Source organism: Pomacea canaliculata, linkage group LG1, assembly GCF_003073045.1.
Source record: "Pomacea canaliculata isolate SZHN2017 linkage group LG1, ASM307304v1, whole genome shotgun sequence".
In the NCBI taxonomy this organism is placed as follows: domain Eukaryota; kingdom Metazoa; phylum Mollusca; class Gastropoda; order Architaenioglossa; family Ampullariidae; genus Pomacea; species Pomacea canaliculata.
Window position 1 is genome coordinate 37,823,770 of NC_037590.1, and position 23,751 is coordinate 37,847,520.

A 23,751-nucleotide genomic window follows, 5' to 3' on the forward strand; every position below is an offset into this window, starting at 1 on the left:
ATGCTGTGGTAAGTTGTTGGCAAGTTAATCTGTCATCGATCATATCATTCCGTCACGCAGGTTCGTCTTGTTGAGCGGCTCCACACCGCCATCAGTCGCCATGATCGTGGTACAGTTGAATCTGCCGGAGACACTCCAGAGATGGCAGTCTGACGAACAGCGAGCCGGATGAGTCTGGGTCACTAGTGCTGATGATGCCGAAGAAGTGCAGATCGGACATGGGCTCGATGCTCTGAATGCTGTACGTCACAGTTGCGTTCTCACCCACGTCCTTGTCCCTGGCCGTTAGGGTCATCAGGGTGGTGTTCACCTCAATGCTCTCCGGCACCCTGACGCTAGGAACGTGGGTGTCGAAGACGGGTGCGTTGTCGTTGATGTCTAGCACGTGGATGACCACGCGGCGTCGAGCGAAGCGGCGGTTGTTCTCGTCGCCCTTCATGTTGTCTGTAGCCACCACCATCAGCGTGAACGACGTTTCGCCAGCATCGCGGTCAATGTTTTTGTTGATCGTCAGGTTTCCCTGCATTAGACAAAACCAGCCAAAGTTTCATTCTTACTCTGCTACACCTATTTTCTTACTTATTTACCTGAATCGCATGAGCTAAAATTTCTAACTAGAGACAGCTTTCAATACAACTGAGCCCAGGGTGTCTGGTAACGACTAATTCTTGGTTAAAACGTACTCACTGCTTTTCAGTCTCTTGTTTTCAGTGATATAGAAGTTAATTTGACAGCAACATAACGAATTTAATTACTAAGAACTTTTTTGAAGGAATTATAGAAACAAGTGCCAAAGAAAGAAGCTAACACTAAGCAAACACGATAAATACAAACAAATAATACAAAATACAGCATAAATATACTATCTTCTTTAAAAGAACTGAATCTTGTAGTGGATTTTTTTCTGGTCATTATTTGCCTGAATCAAATGGCAATACTCACTGGGGGTGTCAGGGGGAGTCAATCTGAAGCTGCCTCTAATATCATCCTCCAGTGTAGTCACGGTGGCACCGAACTCCCCAGAGTCCGGATCTGTTGCTGAAAACGTTGTGACTTCTGTTGCTTAGTGAATGTGTTCAGTTATGTTCACACTGCTCGGCGTGCTGTCCAGGAAAACTGGCGAGTTGTCGTTCACATCTTCCACAAAGACCGTCACAGTCGTCGAATTAAAAAATTTTTCGGCTGTTTTGGTTTCCTGTGCAATGAGCTGATTAAAAAGGAATAAAGATAAATTGTATGTTTACCATTTCTAAAATATCCTTTGCGGTCAGTAAATGGTGATCACAGTTATTAAAGCACTGCACAAAACATAGCAATATGTACCCTTTAAACCTCATTATTATATATATATTATTATATATTATTAATTAATAGGAGAAAGGACAGCCAGACACAGGCAGGGAAGCAGGAACCCTGACTAACCCACCTGAAAAGTGATACTTTTCACTTTCTCGTAATCCAGTACAGATGAGTTTTGAACTCGAATGGTGACAGTGGTGGTGCCCTGTATGGTGGTGTCCACTTTAGGCAGCGTGTCGAACACCGTGTATGTCTCTCCGTCCTTCTCAAGTCTCAGGGAAAACTGACTGTTCACACTCTGAAGTTGGACATTGGAAGATGGTTGTAACAACAGTGAACATAGAATGCAACGGCGTTTATCTGACATTTATTCTTTAATATTTTTTTGACTTTATAATTATTAACTATCCGGAAATAAAGAAAAAAACATTCACTGAGAGAATTCAACGCACACTTTGAAAAAGAAATACATTAAAACTAGACTATACGATGGCTCTTTTGAAGATGTAAGGCCAAAGAAACAAAAACACGAATAGAAACAGTAGGCAATTAGAAAACCTTTGTTGTTGTTCTCGAAGAAGTGCCATAGTCTTTTTCTTTTTTTTTTTTTTTTTTTTAAATCAGTAAAAAATCTTTTTCCCCTTATCAATTGCTTTCACACAACATAAAAGCATAACCATAGCTCCAATAAGATTCAGTTCATTGCTTAACTATGTTATAACTATTGTCTATGAATGTTTGCCAAGCATTTTAGTAAAGTGTAAGATACAGATGAAAAATATCTTACAAAGAGATAAAAATAAACCACGGTTAATGATTATTTTAATTTCTTGATTTTGCTCAAGATATTTTAGTCATCAATTTAACATACCCCTAACGGTGGTTTAATATATTCCTCTTTTAAAAAACATTAAACAATGAACAGAGCTGTTAAAGTAAAGCTTTGACGAAACAGGGTACACAGCAACAACTCCCTGAAGTGTGCTTGAATTTAATTGGGATCTCAATGAGTGGTCAGTAAAAGTTCAGCTGAAGTGAAACAAAGATAGGTTTGGGTGTGCTTGAGTGTTGAGTTAGTGTTTAGTGCTGAATACTGTAAGAGTACCGGTAGTATTGTGCACGTCTGAGTGTTCTGTAACTTACATATACAGTTCTGAAACATAATATATATATGAATTTCTCTCGTGTATAAAACTTTCTTGACAGATGGGCGTATGATAAATATGAACGAAAATATCAAAATACATAGTCATACTAAGCTGCACTTTAGAGTGTCAGTGTGTGTGTGTGTGCTCTCGCGTCTGTGTCTTAATATGTGTATCTGATTCTCAATAAAACACACACAGACAGACAGGAAAAATAGAAATCGACGGAAAATACTAGGGAGGGATATCAAGTCTACACAAACAAGTCTGACAAATCATGAGCAAAATAACAGGTAAAAGCGCAAAACTTTAAAGTACATTTGTATCATTCCTAGCCCGCTACCATGAAAACAATATGTAGGCCTTACTAATAATGTAATTTGTACTGCCTGCCATATAAACTCTTACTAAAATTGACCTTCAGAATTTTCAAAGCATTAGTATATTGAGTAAATTCAGATTTTTCAGTACAAACCTCGATTATTTTTACATGTCACTCTAATAACTGTTTGTTGTTGAATCACTTTTTTTTTCCCAAGTTTTCATCCAAAATTACTGTTACACAGATCAACAAACACTAATTACTAGAAAAAACAATCAACAGACCCACCGCACCTCATGCACTAGCATTTTCAAAGTAAAGAATCATGCGACTTATAAACCATAACATTCATCAAAATGCTTCTGACACTGGAAGCGAACAACTAGGTGGGTAGCTCCCAACACCTGTTACCTTACCAAAGAGTTGCAACAGTTTATACCTGTCCTATCACGAAAGGAGATCCTCCTGGCTGCGCCAAAAACATAAGTATCAAAATTTCATCTTATTTTTTGTACCAGCATTTAAATAATATTTTGAGTTCAAGTATTAATAATTTTAATTATTATTCATGAATTATTTCCTGCTTTCACTGGCACCTACCTGGTCTCTGTCTGTAACTTCAATGAAGTCTGTGTCATTAAGAACAAGAGGAACTCCAGTAGGAGTATTCTCCTGAACGGTTAAGGTGTAGCTGCTTCGGTTAAACAAGGGCGGATTATCGTTGACGTCAAGAACGGTAACCGACACTGTGGCGTTTGCAGTTATGTTCCCCAGTTGGACGACACCGATGTATTCAGCTCCGAGGCCTGTCGCGGGGAGAAACAAATGTGAAAAAGTCACAGATATATTAATAAATTGTACTATTCATGCAATATTCAGTTGTTTCTTGTTGAAGCGGATGTACCGGTGTCTGGACTTTATCTTAATAAACGGCATGAAAAGGGGGTAAAATACAGTCACTTATAATTGTTGAAATTTTGAGACGATTGTATTCTTTGTTTTTTTTTTCTTTGACTATTTCTTCTTTTTATGTCCCCTGTTTTTTGCCGTTATTTTATGGTTATATAATACTCATTCTTTGTATAAGCCAAATTAATTTCACAGTACTAAAACTGCATAATGCAATGCTGTTTTTAAAGTGATATCAAAAGTTGCAAAGTTTTCAATTAAAAGGTCTTACCATCACTTGTAGATTAAAATTTCTGCCATTAGGGTCGTCTGCATTAAGCGCAGAGGCTACATAGATGCTTCCGTCAGCTTCGTTGATCGTAAAGTGATATGCTCCCTCTGTTCACAAATATGTCTAACAGTAGTTTAATCAGTTTAAAACTAATTGATTATTAACTTCTTCAATAAGATTATATAATGTTTTGTAATATTTTTACGATCTTTCAAAAAATTGTTTAGAGTAACTTACCGCTGAATATTGTGTAGCTGATCTTATTAGGAACACCTCTGTCTCCATCTATCGCATTGACTCCAAAGATGGATGTTCCCTGAAACAGAAGGAAGTTAAATTGCATTTCTGTAGACAACACTCACACTGCTCTTAGACATCGACTATTGATAAAAATCATACACTCCTACAAAGCTGACACTTCTCTTGACACCCAAGAGTGTCATTGTCACATCACATCCAGAAGCTTGCAGTTCCAAGTAGAATGTTGTTCTCATGGCATAAACACATGAAGCTCTTCTAACACTCAAGTGTGTGACTTTCTCCGGAAATTAAAGCACAACGTACTCTGGACATACAAGAATGAAGTTCTTGAAACAGATTACAAAAAGTGACGTTTGTGTCACAAACTGTGACGTTCTCCGTACACAAAATTATGTTGTGCTCGTGACATGGGCTTTAGCTTCTCATGAAACAAAGTGTGACGTACTTGTCATACATCAGTATGTTCTTCTTGTGACAAAAAGTGTTTTCACGATATGCTAGTCTTGCCTTCTCGTGACATACTCACATTCGTGACGTTCTCGTAGATGGAGACGTAGTATGGCAGTTTCAGGAAGGAGGGTGGCGTGTCCTGCACGTCACGCACGGAAACTGTAAAGATGGCGGGGATTCCCTCACACACCACGTTGGGCTCAGTGAAATTGTTGCACTTGCAGCCTGGACCAGGGCAGGGCGGAACTCCTTTGTCCTAATAAATTGATGACGTATCCACATTAGTGGGGAAGACATTGCCAGTCAATATGTATATGTCAAAATGAAAACTCTTAAAAGAAATAAGTAGTGGGAATGGAGATGCAGAGCTGGTGGGTGAGGCATAGGATTAGAAGGAGGGGCAGCATGGACGAAGACTCCCTGTCGCCGTAGTCATAAAGCGTGTTGACACGTTGCCCCGAGGACAAAGTACGGAAAGAAGGGCAAGTGTTTTATCTCCGAATTTGAGAAAAGGTGATCTTACCCCGCCATTCCTGATTTATGTTAGTTTATCCTAAGACCGATTTATCACTGCCTCATGGCTACAACCTCAGGGAGAAAACTACATTATCTGAATACCTCTTTATAATTACAAAGACAAGACCGTAAGGTCATAGTTCAAGTATCTTGGTCTTGAGATCCCGATAGTCAATGACAACAATTTAGTCATTTAAATCAGTAAAAGTAAATATGTATATGTACTTTACCAACTTCTTGTATACTAATATGCCGGAAGGCCTACAGGGTTGTACTTATCAATGAAAAAGACTTACCACAGAAGTGACTGTATACTCGTAGTATGTCTGCTGCTCATAGTCAAGTTCTCTTTCTAAAGTGATGTTACCGAAGTCTGGATTTTTTATTGCAAAGGTGGTGTTGTACACATGGTCGGCCCCTAAAAGCAGAAAAAGTACACACCGTCACTCACCGATGTCCCAGATTCTAAAATATATTCGTAGAATTCAAAACTGAATCGATCAAACGAGTTGGGATTGGTAGTTAGTCCTGGAGTCAGTAAAGACCCATCACAGCACATTACGAATGACTGGGCCGAGCTCTGCCCGCCAGATATCATTTGTCCAGACGAGTGTTAACGGGCCCCTACCCGTTCTAGAGGCATCGTGTTACAAATACAAGCTAGCATAAAATACACCAAACATGCGGCTAAATAGACTGGTCATAGCAATGCCAAATATGAATTAATAACCACATTAATTATAAATGGAGTAAATATAGGGATAATAAAAATATAGGTTATAGTCGTGACAATGAGTGTTTGCTTGATTTTACTTATGTACATTGGCAGCTTGCCTTTAAAACGTTATATATATATTTATAAAGATATATAGAGAAAGAATACTCTTGTAGTATACCCCTCAAACAAGAAAAAATGTAACTCACCTGACCCTTCGCCTGAAACGTGAAAAATAAAGTTGCATCATTTATAGACTCTAATTATTATCTTATTAAAGACTTATTTTATAGTACATGTATTTACTATTCTGTATTTCTTTTCTTTGCTTTCTTTTTCATTTTTTTCCCCTTTGCACCCTTGTTTAATGGAAGATCAGAAATTTTTCTGTTGTTATTTTCTATTTAAGTTATGTGACTACAGTATCGTAATGTTTTACCATTTTATCTAAATAAATTATATCTAATGCAACAATAATACTGTCTAGTGCTAAGGGCAAGGCTATATAAAAGACAATGACAATGGTCTTAAGCAACATCGCACCACTCGGAAAAAGGTTTCACGTTCGTGCAGGGCTATTATACAATTGTATGTTGCTGACAGAAGTGGTTGCCTTCACCTCAGAGGTTGGACACCTTTACATAAATATCACATCTTTCAGAAATACAGTAAAAGGATGACACCATGAGGTCGAGTTCTCTTTGAGACAAGGTGCTATGTATCATAGAAATTATCCTCACTGTCATGAAATACTGAGGCATATTAGATACTCCATCATCGGGATCGTGAGCAGTCACCCAGAACACAGACTGGTTCAACTGCTTTACCTACAAAAGAATATATATATATATATAAATATATAAGCAAATAACAGTGTAGTATTTAACTTACTACATTTTTTCTCTTTGAGCAGAGGTAAGGAATCAGCCTTTGTATGGATGCATAGTCTTTGTAGGTATGCATGAATGAATATATACATGCAGGTATGGATGTGTCTGCATGTATGTACGAATACATGCGTGTATGCTGTGGCTATATATCTATAAATTTATGTATATATGAGCGTAAAAAGGTTTTAAAGCAAAAACTGTTTGGTAACTTACTCCTTCTTCAATCTCCAGTCTGTAAGGAAGATTCATGAAGTATGGAGGATTGTCGTTTACATCCCGGATGGCAAGCGACACACGACCAGAAACCTGCAGTAAAGAAGTTAAAGAGAATCAGGGTGTGAGGATACAATAACAACACTAACTACTATAACTACATTCACATTTTTACAAGGTTCTTTTCTCGAGATAGTAAGCTGTGATGTGTATATACCGTGATGTCGCCGTCCTTGACTTCAAACTGTAGCACACGCGTGGATGGTTCCTGCACAAAAATAAATGGCAAAATATTTAAGGTACTGGTCGGTAAAATATCAGAGACTTTGGGAAATTCAAGAAATTGTCTGAGAATCAAAACACCTGGAAGATCCCTTTCCAAATAAATTAGTTCATCAACTGTTAACGGCTTTTCTAAAAAAAAAAAATAAATAAATAAAAATGCACAGTCCCTTGTAAGTATTGACTATCAGTGCGTTCTCTGCCAAGCTGCCTGTATTTATCTTTATGTATAAATGTATCTGCAACCTTTTTCTCATGCCTTTTATTCTTTTATCTTACGCTCGGTTTCTAAATTTCTCATTTCCAAGTTCTTATCATTTAACACTTGTTCTGTTAAATTAAAACGAGTGCATTTTCTTTCTGCAAGAGCTCCAAGAGTTCACAATTATTAAAGCATAAATCAAACATTTAAAAAGTATTACCTTTTCGTTAAGCCTCATTGAGTAAAAAAAAAATAACAAAGCTGCCCCCCCAAAAAACCACCTTAGAAATAGATTCTTTTGGGTACAGAAAGACGAGATAAAGAATATTCTGATTTTTATTATATTTTGGGTTTTTTTTAAACTTTGCTCTTAACTCACATTATCTCTGTCTAGCCTCGCTGCAAGTTTCACATCGACGGTCCACAGAGGTTGTCCTGTAGTTTTAGTTTCCAAGGTAACCAATTTCCTTGTCTCTTCGGTCGCGGTGTTAAACGTCAGTACAGAACTGTCAGTGTCCCTAGCAGAGATCGTGAATAGGTAGGCCCCTGAAAGAAAATGCAACCATAATTACTGTATCGTAAGCTCTAAGCAAAATAAATATTGTACAACATTTCAACTTCATGGCAGGACTTCTCTGTTACAATAGTTGCTAGCTGAACTACAACTAGTTGGCTGCTTTATTTCGAATTAGTAAGATGATAAGTAGGCCTAATCTCGCTAGCAATGCTGTTTCTTCTGCGATATTAATGAAAACTTTCATGACAACAGAATAAATACAGTGGTGAGAAATAAAAGACATTATACATGCTGACAGCAAACGATCTGTTCCGAAGAAAAGTGCAGACAATAATTTTAAAATGTTGACTTTACAGTAGACTTCAATTTGAGAACAAGTTCCATTGTCTTACTCAGTTTATCTTTGACAGAATGCTTATGAAAGTATAAGTAAGATCAGAAATTCTTTAGACTTTTAGTTTTATTTTTATTTTATTATTATTATTATTTTTCCTCTTATTCAGTGCTGAAGGTAACTGTATCTACCGTCGTTAAAGGGAGAAAACTGAGACAGAATGAAAAACCGAGTGGAAAAAATGTATTTACTAAAGAAAAAGGCAAGAAAGGGAAGAGATGGGGGTTTAGATATTACGGTTTGTATATTATATGAGCTCAGCGACAATACCTACCTATAGCTGCATCCTCGAACTGGTAGACGTAACCAGAGTTTGGTCCGAAGCTTACTTGAGGTGGGTTGTTGCCCTTTACAAACCCTGTACCACACAACAACACGTATGTTATATGAATAGTGAGAATGTATACTTGGTTTAAACTTCGCTAATTTTTTTAAGCACTACACACACGTCAAATAATTTTTTTTTTTAATTAACTCTTAATATTTTTCTACCTCTTCTTAAGTTTACAAAATACCTTTTAACAATGGGAGTTTCTAGCTGTTTAATCCCATTTCATTGTAAGTTGCCTTATTATTCTGTTTGCAAGCATAGTTTTAATCTCATAGTCTTAATAAGTCATTAAGTATTAATAGATAACAAATATAAGAATAAAAACTATTGATAATAAATGGAAATGTATGAAAGAGAGGTAATAGTGTGGCTGGCAGGAAGAGTAAAAAAGAGAAGAACGTAGAGAATAAGAGAGGAAAATAAATGAGTGAAAGAAAGTTTGGTTGTTAGCATCAAGAGAAGATTTCAAAAACCTTTAGCTCTCTATCATAACTCATAATGACTCACTAGTAGAGTGAAGTGGCTACAGACATAAGTAAGATATAAGAAACCAGTATTAATCAGTATACACAAGAGACATGAGGGATTCATTATGGGAGAAATCATTTGTGCTTTAATCTTATATTTAAAATAATTAATGTGAGTCTGCTTTGATTCATTTCTCAATTTAGCAAAATGAGCTGCATACCATGATAAAATACTATTAATATTGTAACAAGACAGGAACAATGCTTCAACATTTAATTGCTTTAGATATAACAAAGTCAAGGCTCCGATCTACCAATGGCATAATTTTCTGCTTGACATGTTAAATAAATAATGTTTAATAATATTATTGTGTCTACTAACCTAACAAGCAGAGGGTGAAGATTACAAGCCAGGGGCTGAATTTTTAGAGACTACAGCCATATTGCATCGTCTTCAGTAGTCAGATGTGGAACTGAGTAGCCGCATTAGCTGCCCCTTGGTGTTCTGTTGTCAAACGATGGACTGCAGCAAGAAGGATTTTGTGTCCCTCTCAGTGTCTCAGTCCACCCTTAGAGTTGTCTGTTCGATTGAAGCAGCGCCCTCTCGCTAGACACTGTGAACACCAACCGTGCCTTCTGGCCGCAAAATGTAGTATTATCCTGACAATAGGGATTGTCTGTTTGATTTGCCAACATCAAGTAACTTGCACTGTGAAAATCCTTGTATCGATGGTCTACCATGTAATCCTGAGAAAAACTTTGGATGACAGGTGACTGTTAACAAGGACTGTAGCTTTTTGTGAAGATTTCTAGTAGACTGCTACACTTTGTTTTCCTGTTCACGGTGGGACGACGATCGAGAAAACTATCACATAATTTCTCACTTAGTGGAGTTGATGAACCAAATAAAATGTTGTCTTAGCTTTTCTCTATTATTGTGAGACCAGAACGAAATCAGCGTTTTTCATTCTAAGTAGTCGCCCTTGTCTTTATTTTCTTCTCGCACATCTAGCACCGCACTTCAGTAATTCTGAAAAAAAAGAATTAATGGCGGTCAGTCGGAATAGAAACATAGCAGTGGCAATCTAAAATACGAGATATTCATTCTATTTAAGGACGATACTGTACAAATCTTTTTAACATGAATGGGGATGAGAAGGAGATGAGAAACAACAGACCTACTGGTGACAGCAAAGTAGCATTGTCGTGCAAGTCGCCACAGAATAAGACCATAATAATAAACTGCTCCTACATGCAGTCAGCAGGATCGTTATTACCCTTCTCATATTGATAATGACTATTAAGAAGGATATCCTTGTTTACGATTTTCATGCGATGTAACAGGTTTTAGTTCACTTATACCATGGATGCATACCTCCCTGTGTTCATGTATAAAATACTTGCTGACGAATACAGACACATGCAGCACTGTGTTGTCCTTTCTGAACTGAAAGCTGATCGAAGTTCAGTCTTATCGATTGCTCAAACAGGTAATAGACATGTTAGAAACCTGTGCTGTTGGCAAGCCTTGTGGTGACGATGTCAGACCTGCAAGTAATGCGATATAGATTGCTGTGGGAAACAGAAAGGTAATCGGATGAAGGGGAGAGCATTACGAGCCACGCAACTTTGCGTGCAGTTGCCGCCCTTAGTTTTTAATAATGTTCGGAGAACCAAGCTTGCAGATAGTTTCTGCCGTTTGCAAAGGCAACGAAAATACCGAGAAAGGGTAAACATTTTATTTAACCTTCTTTCTAAACTCACTGTAAAACGTGGATCAAAACAATTTTTCACAACGATTCAACTGATGATTTCGCTGCATGAGGTTGTCGCTAGTTGAGTGTTTGGTTTAATAAAAGTCGTCCCATAACCTTTCGGTTGTAGGGGAGGGACGTGTTAGAGACCGCACTTTTTTTTTCGGCCAGCTGTTTGTGAGGGCAGTGCCCATCTCCACGCCTGTGACTTGTGACCTTTGTCAACCCCATCTGTAACATGAACACTCTAGTAGTCACACACCCATTCCCAGCAGCTTAGTCGACAAAGGGGCAATGGCCGCTCCATGCTGATATCAAACACACGCGCCTTCGATCCGGGTTCTAACACCAGCGCTCTAACCGCTCAGCTATCCGCTTCATAAACCTCTGTAAACAATGCCTTGTATTGTTTTCCCCCAAAAGAACCATGATGACTGTGAAAAAAAAAAATTAAAATAACACCTTCGTAATTTTTTATTTACTCGCTTATGCTTTCATTCACTCACGCATGCAAGCACGATTACCAGGCACGTCAGATGGCTGATCTTAAGCATAAAACCAATACACCAAGCCTTGCTTTGATCGACCGACACAGGCGTTAGTCACGTGACCCCAGTGCGCGCTCGGAGCTGACCCCAATAACACACAATGGATAAACACAGGATATAGCACACAAGCACTAATATGCATATATACAAACAAAAGTGCACACACACAAAGACTAACATTCATCAAACATTCAGAGGCTGGAATGAGGTGTGGTGGCGGGTGGAGGGTAGAGGAAGGGGTACAGCCCTTGCTCATATCTTGCTGAGAACATTCCAGCTGTTCCTCAGTTTTCTCAAGGTGGCATGTGGTTTGTATTGCAGTATATCGTCGATACCTATACCCGCCAACCCACAATCAGTTAGTAAACAACTTGTCCACGCGAGGTTCAACTTCTTTAAAATCGTTTCTAACAAGTACCACAGCACAGTGCCAAGGAGATTAGTGTAGTGCAGACATGAATAGCTGCTGATGTCATCATTTTTAGTGCATGTGTGCTTACTATTGATGTACACATGAGCAATCAGCGCAAAACAAGCAGAAAAACATTCACATACAAGCACTGGGATGCATAACCCTGCTGAGTGACCATCTGTCAAAACCTAGATACTTACAAGTCGAGTACCCCGGTGACACGATGTCGTGTAGGAGACTTGTCTACACGTCCGAGGTACTCGCTACCCCTAGGCTTTCACACCCTGACATTGTTACCCCGTCCATAGCGATACTGCACTTTATTATATAGTACACTGGATTTTATCCGGGTATGTAGAAGGTTCATTGGCTCTCGGCAACAATAAGTGCTGCACTAGATTTGCGTTTCTTTAAGGTCTGTCAGCCTACCTGTGTTTTTATTGTACTCAGACACACAGAAGACTTCATGACATTTATACCCCACCACCTACCTGCCATCATCACCACGGCTACCCTGGAGTAAAAGTGAAAGAAAAAAGCTTGGGAAATACAGTTTAAAATATCAACATATGTGTCATGAACCACGTGACCCGTCTAATCCCTCGTGCTACATCAGATGCTGTCACGACTGGTGCAACTGTTACACGGCTTGAGGACTGTGCCAACAGTGGAGCTGTGTGTCACGTAATTACGTGACGATTGTCCTGTGGGAGTATAATTTATATGCGTGCGGGTGCATGCTGGGATACCTGTCGATGTAAATACAACGGGTAATCAAGTTCTCGATTGCTTGGTCAATACAGCACACAGTGTGCAGATGACTGTGACTGTCATCCTACCTAACCAGAGAGCTACTGTATACCTGAGCATGGAACTATACCTTAGCGAGGGTTGTTGAGGGTCGAGCAGGTATTACAATGTACATTAATATGAATGTTGAGAAAATTGAGTACATTGGTAAGGGAGAGCACACAAAAAGGGGACATCACGATATCCCGACCCCGTTTGCGTGACACCAGAATATTTTAAGCATATTTGTTGCTTTTTGGAGTATTCTCTTTTGTTGTTAAGCCTCATTTCAGGTCCCCATCCCATTTTAAATTCACACACACACAACCGCCCAACCACCTCGGCCTGTTTTGGAGACATGAGGGTTTATCTCTGTCCTCCCCGTTCCCTCGTCTCAGATGCCTGATGAGCTATGCAGCTAAAAGTCCGGGTCTTGTTGTCGCTGACCTCGGGCAAAAAGAAGCTACTGGGTGCGCTGTCACGAACATTTAATCTTTATTCTGACCCCCTGAGGTACAAGCAGCTCTCTTCATGCTCAATGTCGAGGGTCAGGTCACACTCACGAGTGTGAAAGTGAAGCACTTTCCGGAATAGGTGGACGGCAGGTACGAAGTCTTCATAAAACAGTTTGTGCCGTGGCAGCTGCTCTACACTCGGGTTGTTAGCAGAGAGGACTACTGTAAACACGAACTTAGGTCTCCTGTGGACTGCTGTCTCGTGTCAAGTGATATAGCAAGTCCCAGAGCTGATCAGAGAGACCAAACACATCAGTTTTCATTTACACAGGCACGGTGCAGAGCATGCGCGAGTTTGTTTTTTCAATTCTATTAAATACACACATTTTCTTGTAAACTTAAATTATTTTTATCTTTATGCTGACAATAAAATGTGTATTTAATTCTAAAAATGGTGTGGTCTGACAGATTTGCTACTGCACTTGCCTACGTCATCAATAAACGTTGATAATAATGTTATCGATGCGATGCTCTCCTTCCATATCTGAGACAGTACGGCGCCTCTCGGTTTCCCGATAGCGAAATGTTGCTGACATCAGACAAAAAAATATAATAATGAAAACTTAAAACAAAACAGGTAAACTACTGTACACCAGTAAAAAGGTATGATCACTAGGAAACAGTGGTTTGAGAATTCAAACCCAACAATGGTAATTAAATTCAAATTCTTCATTAATTATGACATAAATCCGAGGTCGCTTGAAGACATTCTACATAGTAGTGTTTTATTAGTGCCACTGTCTCCGTTTTATTCTGCCTTGTGTCTATACCATTCTGTCGCTCTTTTGCTTAAGTCAGGGGTGGGCAAATAGCGGCCCGCGGGCCGCATGCGGCCCGCCAAGTGGTTCTCTGCGGCCCGCAGAAGCCCTTTGGCAACACACAAAAATATTACCGAAAACAAGTTACGCTTAGTCCTTCCCACGCTGCTGCGTACGTAATGGCCGGCCTTGAACTGTCTCGCCGTAGCCAGTGGACCCTTTGTTACACCTGAGTTACAAAGCGGCTGACCAACTTAGGAAGGTCATGACCAGACAGGGGAGGGGGGATGTAGACGCGCCGTTAGGTAAGGTGACCAGACGTTCATGTTGATGATGCACCTGATGAATTACAACTTGAACTGATACACCTTCAATCAGATCATGCATTGAAGGAAAGGTTTTATTCCCTGTCACTGGTTGAGTTTTTTAAGTGCCTCTCCAACAAATCATTTCCTTGTTTAAGAGTGTTTGCTGCCCAACTATTTTCAATATTTGGTTCAAGTTACATCTGTGAGCAAAGTTTTTCCTACATGAATATAAACAAGTCAAAGAACAGGTCATTTCTTTCAGATGCAAACTTGCAGTCAGTTATGAGAGTATCTACCAGTAATTTTGAGCCAAATTTTAAAAGAATTGTTCAGCAAAATTGTATTCAAAAACGTTTTTCTCATTAAATTGTGTGCACTTAATTGTTCATTCTGGTTTTATATTTAATCCTACAGTGTTACATATTTCATGTGCTCATTATTTAATAAATGCGTTTGTTTACAATTTGGCGATTTTTACGTCGTTTTGTATTCATTACAAGGTGCGGCCCTCGGACTAGTCATGACCCAGCAATGCGGCCCTCGCAACAAAAAAGTTTGCCCACCCCTGGCTTAAGTAATAAACTGTTTCGACAGGGATTCACGAGATTCTCACACACTCATTTCATCTTGTTACCCGATGGCAATTTTAATGTAAATGAAGGAAAGGGGACACTTGAGGTCAATGTTGACAACGGGCGAGAGTGCATGCCATGCCAAAATCGTGGGAACATGGGGGAAACGACAGGATAAAACCCTGTTAATGAAGCGTGGGGAGGTTTTTGTCAACTCCGAGACCAAACGAGTGCACATCAGAACTGTTGTAACTAAGGTCTTCCACAATACATGGTTTCTGGCTTTGTCACAATGCTTTCTCAATTTCCGCTTTCTTGTACTCCTTGTGTTGCTTGTTTGCTTTCCTGTCAGAAGTTCTCATGCATGAACACAGCCAAAAGGCATTTCAATCATCAAGTCGCCAGCTCTACTTTTGTGGCATGACTGGATGGCTTTCATTGTTATTCTCATCACGAGTTGCTTAGTTGGCTGATTTTAAAAAACAACTTCAGTTTTTTGTTGTTATCGGGACGAAGGATTTAATCTCCTGTTTTCAAGTCCTCGGGCCGAACTGCTTGTGAATAAAGAGAATTGCTTTCAACGCCTTCTGCATTCGAGGTACAATATCACTGAACCAGACTACGGTGACACGAAGTAAACTAGTTTAATTCCTTTTTTTGTTGGCGAGCAGGCTTCTATTCAAATTTGTTTTGAGGAACACTGTTGCATGCTTGTATGCTAGCCATGTATGCAAGTACGCATGCGCACAAACACACAAACACATGATATCTCAAATGCCATCTCAACAACTATTTTAGAAGATCCTGACAAAGCGGCTAAGAAATATTTTATGAAAATCAGTCTGCAGTCAACATCAAGACCAAACAGGACCGTTTGTGTGAAGAAAACCACTTCAACAATTCGCTACTTTTGTTTGCTCGTCTGCTTGCTGGGGAGGTTCGATCCGAAGGTTAAATACTTTTTAGAGCTTCGTCTTTCCGTTGTTCTTCCTTCCTGCTGGAGAAGTGGAAGGTGCGAACAAGATCAGAGGTCTATCGACTTTGCTGGTTTGCAAACAGGAAGAGGAAGTGGGTCAGACTGCGCTGTTTACATGCGCGGAGATCAAGACAGGATTTGGATCCACGTGACTTTGCTCTCGTTTCTTGAGACGACACATCCTTCCGATGTCTTTGTTGATCATCAGAATTCGTAAATAAGGATGAAGGAATAATTTACAGATATTGTATTTGTTCTCTTCCATCCTTCGCTCTCTCTCCTCTCCCACGTGGGACTAAAAATAAGGACTGACAGTCTAAGGCAAGAAGTGAGACTGAAATAGAGGGGGACCACTAAACAAACGGACTGTCCAAATGTTTTTTAGGGATTGTGAAAAATCTCATGTGACCTCCAGCGTTCAAATGTTGTGCTTCCTCGCGCGTGCAAATGCTGGCAGCATCGATCCCACCACACACCTTCATCCTGACGGAAGCAGATTTAATTATCAATGAGATTGAACTGGAACACACTGATCACGAAAAGCAGGTCATCAGTCACCATAGAAACACTCGGAACCCGTTCCCATAATGCTTCTGAAATGCCTTCATTTAAAGTTGTTTATGTGTTTATAAATGATTGATTTATTGTTTGCATGTATGCATATTTATGTTAACTGCAATATGCACATTCCCTTTTGCTTACATATGTCTATGAATGTGAATTAAGTTTTTTTGGGGAGGGGGGTTTATAAAAAATGAAGAAGAAAAAAAAAAGCCCGGCAGTTGTTTGACTGACAGCAGTAAGTCAAGAAAATAAAAACAGACAAAAATGTGTCTGTTGCTTACACTTAGTAATAATCGATGAACATGTCACATAAATGTCAAAGTATCAGCTTATTTTCACAGATAGTCACACATATCATGCTGAGGTGAAACACTATAAGAAACTCTTTACGTGAAAACATGTTTACACCTGGACAAACTGTGAGCATTTCCGGTTGCGTTACCTGAGTGACGTCATAGCTTGGAGGCAAGCTTACCCCCGAGACTCACCCTTTGAAAATGTAACCGCTCCTTCAACTACAGATTACAGTTTCTGTAAACGAAATTTGTGATTCGTTCCTCAACGATAGAGAACGAGACTTGAATGTTGTTCACGGTGCATCACTACGCGGCTATTGCTCCTCTTGTGTTTGAATTTTGTACCTGTCACCTACCCTAGTGCCACCTGTGACAAACACACCATTAATATGTGTCACATGACTAGGTATCGTTGGAGGCAGAGTCATGTAGTTCTAAAATTCAAGATCACGCATCAACTGACAGTAAAAAATTGTCAGATCATGAAAGCAAAATAAACTCTCTGACTATAGTAGATAATTTACGAACATTTTTACTACTGGTCATGATAGTTTCAAGTGCCTTTTATGTGTAGAGGGGTATAGGTCCTGCTCATATCTACTTCAGGATGTCTACCCCTCGTTTTCAAATACAGTGTACATCCTACATCCTATTCACCAAACAATGATAGTTTTCACTAACACACACCCCATTAAAGTCACTCTCACGTCTTTCCACAGTCACCAAAAAATATCTACCTAACATACATATGAGATAAAACTGACTTCTTTTAAATCCTCTACATTCCTTTTCCTCATATTCACAACCGTGTTTACAGCCCTAGGTTATAAATATCCCGACCGCATAAAATGACAAACAAAAAGACGAAAATCCAACGGAAACACGTTCATGAATGCTTAATGAATGTCTGTGTTTAAGTTTTGTTTAAAATACTCGTTCAGCTTTGAAGAGGTTAATTCTTGCGTAATGTTATGATTGGCCTACCTTTCCAGTTTCAGAACAGCAGCCGTTGAGTACATAAACAAGGATTAGCAGACAGTACTCTCCTAGAAAGCCACCATCAGAAGTGTCTAGTTTCTGCCAGGTCACAATCAAACACAGATGTGGTAGTCCTTTGGCTTCTCTGTGTTCTCTCACCTGACCAGGTGTACCGCTGCACACAGTCGATCGATCCTCCACCAAGGTGGGCCTGCAATACCTGTGGGCGCAGTGAGTCTCGCGAGATACCGCGGTCTTTGCAGGAGGACCGTTAGCGGCTGGTCCACTGTCACCAACCGTCTGACAGCTGCCTCGCTGGGGCTGTATTCAACCGCAGCATCCACATCCAGACCATCACGCTGGAAAATCAAGTTTCCCCACCCATCTCCCCCATCTTATGACTAGTAACAGCTGTTCGTCCGCATGCTCCTTTCATGTCTTGCATGAGTCCCCCATGTGGTAAGCAAACATCTCATGCTGCAGGCGGGCAAGGGGTCATTGTCGGAGGAGGTTAAGACGGTTTTATTTCCTCTATCTATCTTTATCTATCTATAAATAAGAAGAAGGAAAACACACAGACAAAAAAAGGAAAGCAGGAGAAAGAACATAAGTAAAAGAACAAGAACATCTAAACCAAAAAATAAAATCAAAACAAGAATAATTAACAAGGCTAGAACAACAAGGATTCAAAATATCAGAAAAAATGTTAACAAGAACAAAACAAAAACAAGTACATCAAAGCATTAATAATAAACAAGAACCAGAATATTTAAAAAAAAAAACAAGAACGAAAATCTCAAAAGGAGAACACGAAAGAATCACTGAAACATAATTAAACAGGAGTATAAACATCAAAACAAGGACAAACAAGAAAAATATCAAAATAAGAAAAAACAATAAGACAAGACCAAGAACATCAAAGCAAGGACATAAAAACAAATACAAGAGTGTCCAGATAAGATAATTAGACAAGAACAAGTTTAAACAAAAAGAAGACAAATATTCACCACATGGTTAGATGAACTGCAGATAAGTCTTTTTTTTTTGCACGTGCATGCACACGGCACAGGTGACCTAATGCATCACACAGAGAGGTCGCAGTGAAGTGTGTATGACATTATGACTATCAGTGACTTATGACTTGACACCCTCAAGAGTGACCTCAACCACCTTTTATTGTCTTGCTGTTAGTACTTCACTGTTTCCCACCCTAGGGAAGAAGTAAAGCTATAAAGGAATGCGTTGGTTACTGGATACTGAGTGTTTTAGTGACAGAAATGGAATGGATAGACAGACCACAGTTATACCGAGAATGGATTTTTAACCGACAAGAGTGACAGACCGCTGAGTAAGACAGATCGCTGCCAATTAAACAAATCGTAACTGAAGCTCATAAATCAATGAGCTAGTCATGTTTACAACAGTTTAAAGGATTGTAAAGACAAAATAAAACTGCTTAGAATCTCGTAAAGAGTAGGAGCAATTTGCATCTCTTCTCTTTCGTTTGCTTCGACAAAGTCTCGGCGTTCCGTCACGTGACCTTCTGACTTATGACCAAGACTGCTTAATTTTTCGATTTTTATAAACATCGGTAACCGAAAAAGTGCTAACAAATGGTAATAAAGTGAGGAACGAATCATTATTTCTTCTGCATTGCTCTCGCGCACTGCAATCGTAACTAAGTATAATTTTTAAACGTTTTGACCGTCACCACAGCCTTATAACAGCCTTGAGTATATCTTTACGACAGGGCTATTATTTTACCTTTATTTAGTAGTCCCAATATGTCTTCAGAGTGTCAGGGCCCGAGTACAGTCATAAACATGTGTCGATCGCCAGTCGAAAGAGCCGAGACACTGAACAATTATCACCCTTCTTGACCTCTGACCTCTTTCTTTTCCTTGTTTTTTTATTCAACGTCTCCTCCTATTCCTACTCGTCTTCATCGCCATCATTGTCGATGTTCACTACGGTTTACGATTGTCACTGTAAAACTAAAGAATACACATTCACTTTCAGTCTTATGAAGCAAAGTTTAGTGCAATGGTGCATACAGTGCAAAGGCAACGAGAGCGACCGACAAGGAGTGGATCACAAGAGCCCGGCTCTAGCAAGATGTTGTATTGTTGGTTGTGTCGGAGAGGATCGACTAAAAAGTATTGACCTGCTGGGTATTGCATAGAAACTTCGATCTCCTTCTATCACTCCCTTCCCCGCCTCACTCTAATTACCTCCCACGTGAGTGCATCAGGCAGAAGTGTACGCCTAACTAGAGAAAGTAGAAGTACTAAATATTACAAATAGGGCAAGATGGTTTTTGCGAACTTTTATACTGAACTAGATATTAAAACTTATTCATTCAGTAAAACCAATCTGAGTTTGTAAAGGCATTCTGAGTTTTAAACCAAGTGTCATATGTTACATAATATTATCATAAACAATATATTGCAATAAGTCATGTCATACTGCATACTATGCAGCCTGGTTCACACTACATTGTAAAGATGAACAATATTTCGGTATGTACCTTATCTGTTACATGATGAAACATGTAATACCTTATCAGTATTCATACAAAAAAGAGTTTGGCTTATGTAACCCCGTTTATCTCCAGCCGCGATAAGAAGGGATAAGCCAGTGCTATTCTCTGTCAAGAAGAGAATAGTTTTAACTCATTGCTATCTGCTGGTGGGAACAGGACATTGCTAAACAGGGTAACACATAAATTAAAGATAAATACTGAGTAACACGCTCAAGTGCTGAAAATAATTGTGATGTGTTACCTGCGGCATTGAAGAACTTTGGAGTACCTCTGCTGTGTGCTTTGAAGAAACCTGCCGCCAGGTGCTAAAACTAGGTTTATTCTGATTGGCTCGTGCTAATCAGTCAGACAGGCTGCTAAAAATGTAACATGACTGTAGCTGATTTTCTGTTAGCCATCTTGAGTTAGCCATCTTGCTGAAATAACTTTTGGTGCACCTGGCTCTATGGTCACCAAGAGACATCCAGCTAAGCTCACCCATTACGGGGTACATTTATTGCACCCTTCGGATGTTGTCGTCTAGAAGTATTTTTGTCTTAATATTTTTAAAAATCTTGTGTATATAGAAAAAGTGTATATATATATATGTATAAAAGTGGTATATATTATGCTTGAAAGTGTGAGCACTCTTTTCTATCTCGCTCCTTTTCTCTCGGACATTGGCCCATCCACTTTTGTTTAAGACTGCCTAGTTCCAATTTTTTTTTAATTTTGTCATGTTTTCTTGAATTATTTTCCAGACAGTCTCAAAACTAAGGCTATAACACTTATCTATATCGTTTTTCTGATCTACTAAATATTAAGGCACACTAAAATTTGTGAATTATATATATATATAGCGATACCACACAATCTTTATCATGCTTCGCTGAACACGAAGCTAGTGGAGAATACAAAGGAAATATTTTGCATGATCTCGTTTACTTGCTCGGGGTACTGAACGTCTCAACATTTGTACACATTTTCTTCTACTTAAACACATTTGGCTAAAACTCCTCGGTTTCAAGTGAGCAGAAAAGATGAAATATGGATGAATAAACTGAAGAAACATTGTTTACTTTATTTCAAATATAAACATCATTTCTGTATAACCTCTTGTCACCATATTATAAGCTTCGAACTACCGTCCCCTTCAGAAGCCTTCATGAGACGGTTGAAGCCTGTCAGTGGCATATATTTTACATACTAATGTGATGTTTTTATCTTTGGATCAGTATTTTGCACACACCTCTCGGTCAGGACTATCTCGAGCCAAATCTGTGAGGAAAAGTGCCGAGGGCGTTTCCTGTTATATAGGGTACCCACGAGAGACATAAATTTCTGTCACGGGCGTGAACTGTACTTCAATTGTCAAGCCACAATAAGAAACACTTAAAACCCTTGTGCTTGTTTTTTTTTTCACTACTACGACCACACACACACACACGAAAAAAAAAACGGTTACAGGACACAGAGAGATAAACAAAGGATAAGCAGACAAGCACAAAGGCATTCATATGAGACAGGAACAAGAAAACAATGATACAGGACGACGAACACACCTAGAGACAGAAAGACGATAAAAGAGAGGAGACTGGTACACAGGCAAGGAGGACTAAACGAAAGGCAAACGTGTGTGGCAGAAATATTAAGCACCTGGAACGTGCTACAAGCATGGAAATGCGATCTAAAAAAGTAATATTATTAACATTCTGTCAATGACAGGATTATTTATTACAGGTCAGACTCCTTTCCCCATCTTACGGCACGGGCTTTAAAATACTTTATTTTCATACCAGAATAATACCCTCTGTATTTTGTAATTGCTTGAGGTACGACCGATGGTTTTATTGCATGGTCCAGAGCCAAAGGTGCCACTACTCGTTTCCCAGGCACGTTTACCGCTAGAGGGCATAAACATCAATTTGATAGCTACGACAACTGTTGATGTTATTGTCTGAACAAAGAGGGACGAGCAAGGGACACACACTCCATTTTCGTACAATGAGTCAGCACACACACACGTTCAGCAGTTCGAGAGACAGACATAATATAAATATTCGTGTGTATACACTTACCGGAGATGGAGTAGAAGACCAATGAACACCACAGGCCTTATCTGAACACAAGCTCTCCATGCAGTTTCATGTTGAAGCACTTAATCTTTTCCTCGTAGTTTACGTCCGGGTGCCCACGGCAAAACAAAAATGTAATATTTGTTCCCGATGTATAGTGTCTGTTAGCCTGCTCTACACATCAGACCTTTGTCTCGGACAAGGTCCTCGGTGAGAGCTCGCTGCCTGTGTTTCAGGTACCTACAGGTGAGTTCAGTGTTTATAAGGCCCTTGCCTTCCTGGTCCAGGACAAACTGTTATCAGTGGCCGCCAAGTGCGTGCGCCGTGTCGCTCGACGTCAGGAGCAGACGAGAACGTGCTGCGTGCCAAGGTTAACCCTTTATGTGCCGACATGTGATAGTGCGAATGGTGACTGGCAGTGCTTAAAATTCGTGACTGAATATTCATTATGATGAAGTTGAATTATGTCTGACCAGCTTTATTGGTGTGTCTAAACTGCTTTACATCCGGGTCTTGCTCGTCTTTATCAAATGTTCTTGTTTTTGTGAATAACATTCACAGACACATGCAAAGACCACACACACATACACACTGGCGACATTTTTTAGGAGAAAGAGAAAGACGAGAAACCCACAAGGCATTTGATTCGATGGCTAGCAAAGAGTTAAGACTTATACTCATTCTCCCCGACACAACAGACGACACACCCTGTTCATGATATACACGCTTCTGGCCGACGAGGGCCCTAATCGGCTGATAAGACAGAAGCCGACAGTTGCGAGTAGGTGACCTCATCCTGAATACAGTCCTGGCGCCAGCAGCTGGATCGAGCACTTCACAGCTGTACAGGAGCTGCATTGTTCAGGCTGTCTGTTTTATGAGACTGTAATCAACACTTTAACGGCCTTTTAAACTAAACAGTCTCCCCACAGGGCCGAGCATGTCAGAAGTTTTGCCCGATCGTAATTTTGATTAAGATAATTGTGTATTCAAAGATTTGAGTGCGGTTGACAAGACCTTGGGGACATGAAAAGTCCACACCCTCACATAGCCGGGAGAGAATTTATGGGATCATTGCTCTGTTCCTGGTTTTAGTTTAAAACAAATTAAAGTCATAAAATTTCTGCTCGTCACCTACCGAAGAATAGCACCGATGTCTCTTTGCACAATGTCCTTTTCTAAATAATGTAATTCTTCACCTCTGTCAAGGAAGTGGGCTAGAAAGGAGCAAAAAGAGCGAAAAAATAAATCTTGAGAAGAGCAAAGTCAGTCACATGCTCATAAATATATTCCTACATAGTTTAAAGTTGTCCCTGGCCTCTTGAGGTCTTTGTGGACCCTCAGGGCCAGCTTTATGTGAAGGCGATGCCTATCTCCTCTTCCTGAATGCCTTACCTTACCCCACCCATACGTCTAAGGGGTTAGGTAGCCATTCACGACAGCTGGATCGACTGAAGAAATATTGATGTGCTACACGGGTATCGAACCGGCGCCCGTCAGT

General features: G+C 39.6%; 1 protein-coding gene across 3 annotated transcripts; it reads right to left on the reverse strand.

Moving 5' to 3' along the window:
- Positions 1–1,036: 1,036 nt before the first annotated feature.
- On the reverse strand, positions 1,037–22,574 carry LOC112558901 (cadherin-related family member 1-like). Of its 3 annotated transcripts, XM_025229671.1 has the most exons (16): positions 22,254–22,574; positions 9,567–10,214; positions 8,661–8,744; positions 7,855–8,021; positions 7,209–7,259; positions 6,992–7,084; positions 6,629–6,715; positions 6,098–6,109; positions 5,470–5,592; positions 4,734–4,913; positions 4,184–4,262; positions 3,947–4,053; positions 3,367–3,572; positions 3,206–3,235; positions 1,427–1,597; positions 1,037–1,207 (listed from the first exon to the last, which is right to left on the reverse strand). In XM_025229671.1, exons 6-13 carry the CDS (start codon positions 7,025–7,027, stop codon positions 3,528–3,530), a joined length of 669 nt encoding a protein of 222 aa, XP_025085456.1. In that variant the 5' UTR covers positions 7,028–7,084; positions 7,209–7,259; positions 7,855–8,021; positions 8,661–8,744; positions 9,567–10,214; positions 22,254–22,574; the 3' UTR covers positions 1,037–1,207; positions 1,427–1,597; positions 3,206–3,235; positions 3,367–3,527. The 3 variants fall into 3 exon arrangements, with proteins under 3 accessions (XP_025085456.1, XP_025085441.1, XP_025085449.1); XM_025229656.1 differs by lacking the exon at positions 3,206–3,235; XM_025229664.1 differs by lacking the exons at positions 3,206–3,235; positions 22,254–22,574 and adding an exon at positions 17,661–18,092.
- Between the last annotated feature and the right edge of the window lie 1,177 nt (positions 22,575–23,751).

What these genes read in the sequence shown, in the direction of transcription:
- LOC112558901 (XM_025229656.1), bottom strand. Translation starts at nt 7,027, where the DNA reads ATGAATCTTCCTTACAGACTGGAGATTGAAGAAGGA. An exon ending in AGTATACAGTCACTTCTGTG is followed by an intron (nt 4,914 to 5,469) that starts GTAAGTCTTTTT and finishes TCAATTTATTAG; the next exon opens with GACAAAGGAGTTCCGCCCTG. An exon ending in ATTTTAATCTACAAGTGATG is followed by an intron (nt 3,573 to 3,946) that starts GTAAGACCTTTT and finishes TCCCCGCGACAG; the next exon opens with GCCTCGGAGCTGAATACATC.